The following is a 12,589-nucleotide window of genomic DNA, read 5'->3' on the forward strand; positions in this document are numbered from 1 at the left end:
TCATAATCCTAATTTGAAAATCCTTTTCAGTAATGGAGTCAATTTTATTTCTTCTTTTTAAAAAATGGTGTTATTTAACTGATAGAATCATGAAATACGTTACTAACCAAGTGCCTGTTTTACACATTAGATGCCAGAAGACCTAAAGGACAAACTGTTATCCACTCATTTCCAGGTGTGTTGGACTTCATGGTATCATTTAACTTTGTTTGTTGTGTAGTTACTAAAGGAATGGAGCAGGCAGACTTCCTGAGGTTTATGTTCTGATTCCACCACTTGCTATGTTACTTTGTACAAGTTACGTAACGTCTTTCATGCCGTGTATGCATCTATAAAATAAATAATAATGAAACTAATATCATTTTATGGAAAGTGAACCAGACTATGGATATAAGCTTCTTAGCCCTATGCTTAACATTTAGTAAGTATGTAAAAAATGTTAGCCATTTCTCAAGTCTTTATTTAAAAATTCTATATGCATATTTTTCTTTTTTAGTTATACTCACCAATCTTTTCCATTATTCTCATATGTCTTATGTTTTTAATACTTTGAATTTAAAGCCACTTTAACTGCCTTTTTGGAAACAATGTGACAAGAAAAGGATATTATTTGAAGGAAGTTTTTCTGGTGTTCATGATAAAAATAATTTTCAAACTACAGACAGATTCACAGTTTCAGGTAAAAATGTACTGGTACTTGAATATCTTAATAGAGACTTCCCATTTGTACTAATAAAAATGAAACCAACGAATTTATAACTAGTGTACTGTTCTCATCACAGGTTCATTTTGGGAGCAGCTACCATGTCTCATGGATTCCTGGGTAGATGGGAACCACACAGCTGTGACAGAGTTCATTCTATTGGGCTTAACAGATGATCTGGTCCTTCGTGTCATCCTCTTCGTGATCATCCTGTGCATCTACCTGGTGACCATATCTGGCAACCTCAGCACAATCATTATAATCAGAATCTCCTCTCAGCTCCATCACCCTATGTATTTTTTTCTGAGCCACTTGGCTTCTGCTGACATAGGCTTTTCATCTTCTGTCACCCCTAACATGCTTGTAAACTTCCTGGTGGAGAGAAATACAATCTCTTATCTTGGATGCGCCATCCAGCATTTTTCAGTTGTTTTCTTTGGAACAGTTGAATGCTTCCTTCTGGCTGCCATGGCTTATGACCGCTTTGTGGCAATCTGCAACCCACTGCTTTATTCCACCAAAATGTCCACTCAAGTCTGTGTCCAGTTACTCATAGTGGCTTATTTAAGTGCTTTTCTTAATGCTTCCTCCTTTACTTTTTCTGTCTTTTCTTTATCATTTTGTGGCCCAAATCAAGTCAATCATTTTTTCTGTGATTTTGCTCCCTTAATTGAACTCTCCTGTTTCGATACCAGTGTCCCCACAGCTTTTCCCTCATTTACTGCTGGCTCCATCATTGTGATCACTGTGTTTGTCATAGCCGTCTCCTACATCTACATCCTCATCACCATCCTGAAGATGTGCTCTAGCGAGGGTCGCCACAAGGCCTTTTCCACCTGCACATCCCACCTCACTGCGGTCACTCTGTTCTATGGGACCACTACATTCAATTATGTGATGCCCAAGTCCAGCTCAACTGACCAGAACAAGGTGGTGTCTGTGTTCTACATGGTGGTGATCCCCATGCTGAACCCCATCATCTACAGTCTCAGGAACAAGGAGATCAAGGGGGCTCTGAAGAGAGAGCTTGGAAGAAAAATATTTTCCTAGTGACATCTTTTATTTTGTAGTATTTTATACATTAATGTCTCATTAAGAAAATAGTAAAAGTAAATTGAGTGTCTGTGGTCAAAATATATCTGTCCAGCATGAAGCTTTTTAGTAAATGTAGGGGCTAGATTTTCAGATTAAATACTATAGTAAATCATGGGCTCACAGGGAGTTTTATTTAATAAAATAAATATATAATTAGGAAAACATTGTTTCACGTGAAAATGTACTTAATCTGCTTAAATCTTTTTGAATTTTATTCATATTTTTTTAAAGGTTGTGTTTTACCATAAGTTAATGTAATTATACCTCTAAACCCTTAGACTATGGCCATTTTCAAAATCAGCTTATCCTGAAATAAGGCTGATAACTACAGTTGTGACTGAGTACATTCTGAAAGCAAATGACAAAGTGGAACCAAATAATAAAATTGATGGAGACATTCTTCTTGCAGAAAGGTTACCTACTGGGAATGAGCTTTCTGGATCCATAAAATTCTGGTCTGTGTTCCTGGCCTCTGGTTCTGGCATAGTTATAAGGGTCCCTAGAGGAGAACAACATGATTTGTCTCTTACTCTCCTGTGAATTTCTCTGTCGGGTCACAATAATTGATTTATTTTGCTGGAATGAGCAGAATTCCTAAATTTCTTAGGGACTGAGTGAAACAAAAGTAAGGAATAACTTTCAGGAAGATAATCCAATTGCAGGATGTCTTTGAGACTGTGGAAGGAAATCTTTTCGGTGACTTGTTTGTGGTCTCACTCACAACCTACTCAGGAAGCTCCAGGGTACTTGACTGTCTCTGCCCTCAAATTTTGACTAGCCCCTGGAGAGAGAATTTATCAACGTCCGCATGGTAATGACTACCACATTTTTTTCTCTTTTTTGTCCTTAATGTTTCAGACATAAATTCTTAGCTTTTTGCCAATAGAACCACAAGAAATTAATCATTTAATTCATTTGTTCTTTTATACATTCAAAAATTATAATATATTGAGTGACTCATATTGCAAGCACTGTCTAGGCTACTGGAGATGTAAGTGACAAACAGCCAAAGATGTCTGCCCTCATGAAATTTCTATTCTACGATAGGGCTCAGACGATATAACTAACAAGTAAATGATACAGATTGTTATTAATAGAAAAGTACGAGTGCCATGGAGAAAGAAAAAGTAGGGCAATGCATGGAAGATTGATATGCCAGGGGCAGGAAGTGGTCACTGCAGATGTCACTGGGAACATAACATCTGAGTGGTGTGTTTCACATGAAAATGTTCTTAATCTGCTTCAAATCCTTTCAAATTTTATTCATATTTTTTCTAAAAGTTGTTCTCTACTGTAAGTTAAGGTTGTTATACCTCTAAACCCTTTGACTGTGGCCATTTGCAAAATCAGCTTATCCTGAGATAAGGCTGATAACTACGGTTATAACTGAGGCCATTCTGAAAGGAAATGACAAAGTGGAACCAAATGATAACATTGCTGGATACATTCTCCATGCACAAATGTTACCTACTGGGAATGAGCTTTGTGGGCCTGTAAAATTCTGGTCTGCGTTCCTGGCCTCTGTTTCTGGCATAGTTACAGGGCTCACTAGAGGAGAACAAGAAGAGTTGTCTCTGACTGTCCTGTGAATTTCTCTATCAGGTCAAAATAATTGAGTTATTTTTCAGGAATGAGTGGAATTTCTGATTCCTTAGGGACTTGGTGAAATAAAAACAAGCAATAATTTCCAGGAAGAGAATCCAATTGCAAAGTGTCATTGAGACTATGGATAAAAACTTTGTTTGTGGTCTCACTCACATCTTAGGAAGCTCCAGGGAACTTCATTGTCTCTCCTCTAAAATTTTGACTGGCCCCTGGAGAGAATTTATCAACCTCCACGTGGTGACAACTACCACATTTATTTCCTTTTCCTGTCCTCTGCTTAGTGTTCCAGACATAAATTCTTAGCTTTTTGCTGACAGAACCACAGGAAATTAATCATTTCATTCATTCATTTGTTCTTTCATACATTCAAAAATTATAATATATTGAGTGACTCATATTCCAAGCACTGTCCTGAGCTTTTGGGGATGTAAGTGACAAACAGCCAAAGATGTCTGCCCTCATGAAATTTATCTTCTAGCATAGGGTTCAGACAATAAAACTAAGAAGTAAGTGGTTCAGACTATTAGAAGGGGATGAGTGCTATGAACAAAGAAAAAGTAGAGCAGTGCATAAAAGGTTGATATTCCAGGGGCAGGAAGTGGTGCAGGTGTCACTGGGAATGTAACATCTGAGCCACAATCGCAGGAGGTGAGGATGGTTCATGTCAAATATGGTGATACCTGTGAACAGTTGTACTAATCTAAACTTCCACTCACAGGCATGTCATTTACGTTTGAGGTTTCTGCTCCAACAATGGCAAGGTTAGTCGTTTTAATCAATCCCCTGGTGGGCATAACTAACATAAACGATAAAGTGTTAGACATATTTTAAACATCACTTTAGAGCTTACAGGATGATTAGGAATTGCCTCACCAAAAAATATGAGAACCCAGAGAAGCAGACCTAACACTCAAAAATGCTTTTGTTAAAAGAGAATTTGACAAGAGAGAAGAAAGTGCTACCAATCTGTGCTATGGATTTAGTGTTTTTTTGGGAGGTTGAGAGGGGCACAAGTCAAAGCCTAGGGCACATCCGGCAGAGAAGTCTGATTGATACACCTCATGTATTTCCTTGGGATAAAGGGAAACCTGGAGTAACCCAGCCTGGCACAGATTAGCAGCCCTGGAGGTCTGGGCATCTCAAGCCTTGAACTTGGATGTGATGGTTAGGACAGGTGAACTGAATAAGCAAACAAACAATCCAAGCCTCAATTATTCCTGCCAATACTTATTCAAATACAATGGCCAGCATACAGTGAAAAAAAATGACTGTTACAAAAGGAATTAGATGCCAAACATCGGAGCCAGTTGAAATAGCAGAAAATAGAAACAGAACCATTAAGATTTAAGATATGGGAATTAATAAACACAGATCATAATATTACTTTGGTTAAAAGATAAAAGATAATTTAAAAATATATACAATCACAGGAAACAAAAACCACTAAATAGTATGCAGACAACCACATAGAACCTCATAAGCGACAAATTCACCATGCCTGAGGAGTTACACTGGGCATTTATCTTTGTGGAGTGTAGCCCTCGCAGGTCTTCACATAGGATCTCAAGTAACAGCACAGACAGAGGCACCAACCAAGCTTATAAGCTTAGTGACTCTAATTGGAACCAATATATTTTATAATAACCTCAGGCACAGTTCCTGGCTCTCTGCAAACGTTTCTAGTTATAAGAATCATTGCACTCAGGGAAGCATAATGTATAAAATAGAACATATTTTATAAATTATATTGACATGGACTATTCCTCTACTGTCACACCCAATATATTTGTAAACTTCCTGATGAATAGAAATACACCCACCTTGGATGCACCATGCAGCTTGGTTCAACTGCTTTCTTTGGGACAGCTGAGTGTTTCCTTCTGGCTGTCATGGCATATGACTGCTTTGTGGCAACCTGCAACCCACTGCTTTATTCAACCAAAATGTCCACAGAAGTCCGTGTCCAGTTATTTGTAGTGGCTTACACAGGTGGTTTTCTTAATGCCTCCTCTTTTACCTTTTCCTTTTTTTCTTTATTATTCCATGGACCAAATAGAATCAATCATTTCTTCTGTGATTTTGCTCCTTTAATTGAACTCTCCTGTTTTGATACCAGTGTCCCCGCAGTTGTTCCCTTGTTTTTTGCTGGCTTCGTCATTGTGGTCACTGTGTTTGTCATAGCCGTCTCTACATGTACATTCTCATCAACACCCTGAAGATGCATTCCACTGAGGGGGCCACAGGCCTTCTCCACCTGCACTTCCCACCTGTCTGCGGTCACTCTGTTCTATGGGACCATTACATTCAATTATGTGATGCCCAAGTCCAGCTCCTCAACTGACCAGAACAAGGTGGTGTCTGTGTTCTACATGCTGGTGATCCCCATGTTGAACCCCCTCCTCTACAGCCTGAGGAAGAAGAAGATTAATGGGGCTCCGAAGAGAGAGCTTGGAAGAAAAATATTTTCTAAGTGACACCCGTTATCTTATAGGATTTGATACAATAATATCCCATAGATATAATAATAAAAGGAAATTTTCTGTAGTCAAAATATGGCTGACCATACATCATCAGCCAGTGTGATTTTTTTTTTAGTAGTGGATGTATTTTTAGATATTAAATAGTAAATCAGAGGCCCATAGTGTGTTTCCTTTAATAAAATTAAGTTAAATTTATAATTAGGATAAACTAGATAATCTGCTGAAAATTCTTTTTAAGTTGTATTCATATATTTCAAAAGTAGTTATCTGCCAAAATTTGATTTGAGGATGTGTGAACTAAAGAGACAAGTCACCTGCTCCCTATGCATCTAACAGACATTGTTGATAGAATGGTAGGAAAAGTTGAGCAAATACTTTTGTTTATAATGGGAAAATATAGTAGTCACATAGCAATAACTGGCCTATAACATTTCCAAAAAGCAACTATACACAATTACCATTTTCTTTTCTTTTTTTTTTTTTTTTTCGTGAGACAGAGTCTCACTCCATCACCTCAGGTAGAGTGCAATGGCGTTGTCTTAGCTCAATGCAACCTAAAACTCCTGGGCTCAAGCTATCCTCTTGCCTCAGCCTCCCAAGTAGCTGGGACTACCAGCATGCACCATGACATCCAGCTAATTTTTCTATTTTTTTAGTAGAGACGGCTACTTACTCAGGCTGGTCTCAAACTCCTGAGCTCAAGGGATCCTCCCACCTCAGCCTCCCAGAGCGCTAGGATTGCAGGCGTGAGTCACTGCACCTGGCCCACAATTTTCATTTCTTTTATCAGGACCCAGTGTTACTCCCTGTTAAGATGCTCTGTGTTTGTTAGCTCTGCCTTCTGGCCTTTGGTTCCATCCTGTGGATCATCCTTTTCCAGAAAAATATTGCCTATGTTATAGCCGAGTGGTTGTCTTGGCCTATTTCCTGACCACTGTAGGCTAAGAGTCCACAGATATTTCACTTTGCACTGTCCTCGTCTCTTTCAGTACAAGCTGATGTATTTTCTTCAAAAGCATTGTGAGAGTCACCAGAGAAGTGCAAATAAACCTCCATGAGATTCTAACCACCCACTTGTATGGTTAGAATCAAAAAGTAAGACAATAAAAAGTGTTGTTGACAATGTGGAAAATTGGAGCCCTCTTACACTGCTGAAGGGAATGTAAAATGGTATAATGATTTTAAAAACAGTCTTGTAGTTTCTCTAACTATTAAAAATAGAGTTACCATATGACCCAGCAATTCCGCTTCTACATAGATACCCAAGAGAATGAAAACATATGTCCACACAAAAATATTTTCCTCACTGTTCCTCACTTACTCACTGCCTACTACTGTTGAATACAGAAGTCTTTTAGCTCACAGAAGAAACCAGGGTTGGACATATAAATTAAAGAGTGAACAATATTGAAGAAATATTTAAAGTAATGAAATTGCATGAGACCTGTAAGTGGCTGTAAACATAAGGATATATTGGATAAACTATGGGATAGCCCATCATTTAAAGGTCTGGTAGAGTTGCAATCTGCAGCAAAGATGAACATAAATGGACAAGTGGGAAGAAACCCAAACCAGGAATGTAAGTTTGTAGAATACAAAAAAGGAAAGTGATTCAGCATGAGAGAGTGTGGGTACTTGTTTAATGCTTCTGATATTTGGCAATGTGGTGACTGTAGATAACTTAGCAAGAGCAGTTTCAGAGTGGGGAAATTGAAGCCAGATGGGAATGTACTTGATATGTAATTGGTAGGTGAAAAATAATTTCAGCAAATGGGTAGGCAGGAAAGTGGGAGGATATTTCAGGAGCAATGAGTAAGCCACTTTCTCTGGGTCATTTTGCTAAGTAAATGTAGGAGAATAGAGGATTATAAGGTTGGGAAACAGTTCTGGATACACTGGGGAATTCTCTATAAGTCAGTCTAACAAATTTAGACTTGAATAATTTAAACTGTATTACATTCAACATGTGTCTATAATTTATTGATTGTAAAATCAAGTTATAAACTATATTTATAGTATGATTTTAATTTTGTAAAAATAAAAGTTTGTCTTTCCAAAAAAAAAGTGTTTGAGAAAATAAATATCAAGGTGTTAGCAATAAATATTTGTAGAAAATGTTCTATATATTATTCAGGGTAACCAAAGGAAATAGATAACTCAGTCTGCATAATTGAGGGGCATTTAATAAAGGAACTATTTGCAAAGTTGTGGACAGAGTTTAGGAAAAGCTTCAAGGGTAATGCTGCACCTAGGGATAGTACTCAGCCCAAAATCTGAAGGGGCAAAAGGTGTGGGCAGTTACTGGGCCTTGGAAAGCTATGGTAAGAAAACCACCTGTCAGGAGCTGCGGCATTTGGTGGAGGGTCACAGCCAACCCACGTGACCCAGGAGGGGAAGAGCCAGGGAAGTACCCAAACCTCAGTCTCCTCTGCCAGTGTTTCCCAGAAGCCACAGGCAAGGTAATCTGTTGATATAGTGCATATAGGTCAGTCTCCAGGGATTTCATAGAGGTAGAAATGGGTAGAAAGTGGATCTGGGAAGAGAAACAGGAGATATCTAGCACTCTTGGATTTTAAGTTGTTTTTTCCTATTCTTATTGGCTTCTTGTATGTCTCTGTATTTTTAAAATTTACATAAAAGCTTGAATTCCTTTTTTAATGCTAAAAATGTTTTTGACTTCTAAAACTAAAGAAGAAGGGAATAGGAAGAACATTTCTGCATCTATTGCAGGAGTTCCACTGGGACTATATGCACCAAAATTTAAGTAGTGACAGAAGTAGCCCTGCAAATGGAAAGGATTTATAATACCGGAATGTCATTACACTGTATTGCAGGCATTTCCTTGGGATAAACTAACCTCAGTAAAGAGGTGTGCAGCCATAATTTCACCGCAGTTAGGTCACTGGAAGAAGTGCCCTCATTCAGATAACTCTTTCTAGCTGAACACTTACTATATGACTACTCCTTCAACATAATGCAAAACATTTATTCAAAATTGACTATCAGAATAGAAAATAAGGTATCATTGGTTCACCTGCGCAAATCATTAAAAATGTTTAAGTTGATTGTGAGGTTATGTGAGAAAATATGAAGTGTGCAGGAAGTGACTCTGATCACACCTTACTCTTCACATCCAGGTATTTCTACAAGAGAAAGTTTGTCCTAGTGGTTTTTAGGTTTTCAGGCTTTCAGGAGTGAGATGTGGCAGTGACTTTGAATAAATTTCTTTGCCTCAAGTCCCAAGTTTTTTAATCCAAATTTGTATATTATATTTATGCCAATCTCATAGGATGGTGAGGATTAATGATGCAAAGATAATATTACATATGTGTGTGCACATGTGTGTAAAACATTTATAGAGTTTAATAAAGTGAATGAATGTAAATTAAGACTCCAAAATTGGCCAGGTGGGGTGGCTCATGTCTGTAATCCTAGCACTCTGGGAGGCCAGGACAGGAGTATTGCTTGAGCTCAGGGGTTTGAGACGAGCCTGAGCAAGAGTGAGACCCCCATTTCTACTAAAAATAGAAAAATTAGCCAAGCATCGGTGTGTACCATAGTCCTAGCTACTTGGGAAGCTGAGGCAGGAGGATGGCTTGAGTGTAGGACTTGGAGGTTGCAGTGAGCTAAGATGTTAAGGTGATGCCACTGCAGTCTACCCAAGGCAACAGAGTGAGACACTGTCTTTAAATAAATAAATAAAGGAACTGAACCTCCTTCCTCACTCCTCCCTTCTTATTAAAAAACAAAACAAAACAAAAGAACACTAAATTCAATCCAAGTAAATAAAGAAAAAAATAATAAAAATGAATAAAAATTTAAGAAATAGAAAATTGACATACAACACAGAAAAGCATAAATCAAAAATTTTATTCTTTGAAATGTTAATAAAATTGATATACCTCTGATATTCTAATAAGACCTAATAAAAATAGAGAAATTACAACACCAGGAGTGAAATGATGACATTATAGATCTTACTGAAAATAAAAAATAAGAAGATACGATTTTGAAATAGAAGTGATCTGGTAAACTATTTTTAAGAACACCTTTCCAAAAATGACATAAAAAGAAATTGAAAAACTGAATATTCCTTTACCCATTAATGAAAATGACTCTTACAGTGACTTTTACACAAAAGTGGAAGGCACAAATGGCTTCAGTGTTAATTTAATACAGCTATTTAGGGACATAAATATCACCAATCCTGTAAAAAGTTCTACTGAGAAAAGATAACAAAGAAACCCTTTCCAAGTCATTTTTATAGCCCAACCTGAAAATTTCGTTTCAAGAGTGGAAAATGACAGGCAAAACTTTCTTATGAACATAGATGCAAACATCCTAAAGAAAATATTAGTAATAGAAATTCAATGATAATAAAGTGGAATGAAAAGCAACCCAAGTTGGATTTATTTCAGGAATTCTAGACTGATTTAATAATTAATGTAGGAACATTAATCAAAGTGGGACTTTCATCTCTGAATTAAGAAATAGAATTATGTAAAAAAACTTTTGATCACATCATAACAAGAAAAACCTAGGCAAAATAAAAATCACATTTATGTATGCAATGAACCAAGGATAGGGGATGCATGGAAACTTTGATGAGCTCATATCTACGTAGGTGAGCAGTTTGTATACCTCAGAACAGGTGAGTAGTTTAGCCTGCTACACACTGGGAGACTAAAGGAGTGAGGAGGAATCAGCCAGTCCTTGGATGACATTGCAGACCGCCTAAACAGGTAGAAATTTAGAAGAAATGCAAATACAAGAAAAAATCATTTAACCCAATAATAGCCTCCAAGAAATTTACCTAGAAATGAGCAGCAGAGGAGGAGTTGGTACAAAGAGAGAAATCGCATAGTCCCACGCATTCTCACAGTAAATGGATTTGTGGGCCTTGCCTGTGTTGAATTCATAGGTAATTAAAAACAAAAGCAAAAACAAAAACAAAACCTAAAGTTCCATCCCAAGCCTGAATTTCAAAAGTATAAAGCTTCTAGAACAAAACATGAGAGAATATCATTGTGAACTTGGATTAGGCAAAGATTTCTTCAAGTTGTCACTAAAACATTAAACATTAAAGAAAAGATTGTTAAATTAGATTTCTTTAAAACTAAAAACTTCTGTTCGTCAGAAAATACAATTAAGATTGTGACAAGACAAACTTCAGAATGGGAGTATACATTTAAAATACACAAATCGGACAAAGGACTCATGACAGATTATAATAAGAACAAATCTATAAGAAAAGTACAATCTAAGAATAAAACTGGCAAAAGACTTGAAAAGACATTACACAAAAGAGAGTATACAAATGGCTGATAGATGTATTTATTAAAATGCGCAATATAAGACGTCCAAGTAATAAGATTGTACACTGCCTGTTTAGTTCATTGTGAGAACTGTTGTCTACCCCTGAAGTCTATGGTGTCATCCTTTCAAAACCTGTGGTCAAATAATTTCATCTACCAGAGTGCTGACTGTCAAGGACTTCTTTAAACTAGTTCTTTCCATAGGTTGTCTTTGTATCCCTGACTGTTTGCAGAGAGTTATGCTTTCACCAATTTATATGCCAGGACCATTGAATTGGGTAGCTAAAATGAAGAACTGACAGAAGAAGTGGCAGTGAACGCCTTCTTGAGAGACATTACAGAGAAGGATGGAAGCTGTATTCCAGGCCTGCATCAGCCTGGGTGTCTCAGTCAATAATTTTTATGCCCTGGAAATACCAACTGGCTTGCTGAGAGAAAGCTCCACTGTGCAAAAATGCAAAAAATAAAAAAATGAAGGCGTATTTCCATCTGAAGCAATCCTCCCCATCAGCCCAGCCTCCTCCCCACCAGCACACCCTGGCAGACTTCCCTACTACTCAAAGGCTTGTCTGGTAAGCCTTCAGAGCTCCTTCTCTGCTACCTGGGTTGAGTCTCCTGGTGGCAAAATTATGAAACAAATTCTTTCACTTTAGTTTATAGTAGATGGGAATAAAGTTTTCCAAGATGCCAGCATCACTGTTTCCAAAGATTATGATAATCCCGTGTAAAAGAGGCCAAGTCTTCCAGAGAACGTGACCTGGGATGTCAGCACTAACATCAATTGCATATCCATTGCATACATGATGCTTTCCAAGATGCTAATTTATGACATTAAAAAAAAATATAATACTTAACTGAAGAAGAAAACACACTCTCTAATCATGGATGCCCTAAATAATGGCCAGAGGAGAGAAAAACTGGAACTATATCGTCCAGGTATCTTAACTGTAAAATATAAACATTTAATTTGAGCACAGTAGCTTTTCATAAAAATGATATATTCTATTTTGTTACTCCATAAAATTATAAAGTGGATATTAATGAACAAACTGGTATTGTAAGTTTAAGATAGTTCTTCACATAAAACAAGGCTAGTAGACAACATAAACATCCACCACATATTTTCCTAAAACTATTGTTTTACAAATTCTGGACTCATATCAGATTTCTTTCAAATGAGGAATGTATTCTCACTACCAATTTTCTCATGGCCTCTTTCACCTCCTTGTTCCTCAGACTGTAGATCAGAGGGTTCAGCATGGGGATTATTACTGTGTAGAACACAGACACCACTTTAATATGATCATCTGAGTGGCTTGACTTTGGTATAACATAAACAAATGTAACCGTCCCATAAAACAGAGTGACCGCTGTGAGGTGGGAGGTGCAGG

General features: G+C 37.3%; 1 protein-coding gene and 1 pseudogene across 1 annotated transcript; both read left to right on the forward strand.

Moving 5' to 3' along the window:
- The first annotated feature begins 811 nt into the window (after positions 1 to 811).
- On the forward strand, positions 812 to 1,753 carry LOC105818369 (olfactory receptor 502-like). Its single transcript, XM_012654328.1, has one exon. The coding sequence runs from the start codon at positions 812 to 814 to the stop codon at positions 1,751 to 1,753; it is 942 nt and encodes a 313-aa protein (XP_012509782.1).
- Positions 1,754 to 5,292: 3,539 nt separating this feature from the next.
- On the forward strand, positions 5,293 to 5,877 carry LOC105818257 (annotated as a pseudogene).
- The last annotated feature ends 6,712 nt before the right edge of the window (positions 5,878 to 12,589 follow it).

Source organism: Propithecus coquereli, unplaced genomic scaffold, assembly GCF_000956105.1.
Source record: "Propithecus coquereli isolate 6110/MARCELLA unplaced genomic scaffold, Pcoq_1.0 Scaffold44, whole genome shotgun sequence".
NCBI lineage: Eukaryota > Metazoa > Chordata > Mammalia > Primates > Indriidae > Propithecus > Propithecus coquereli.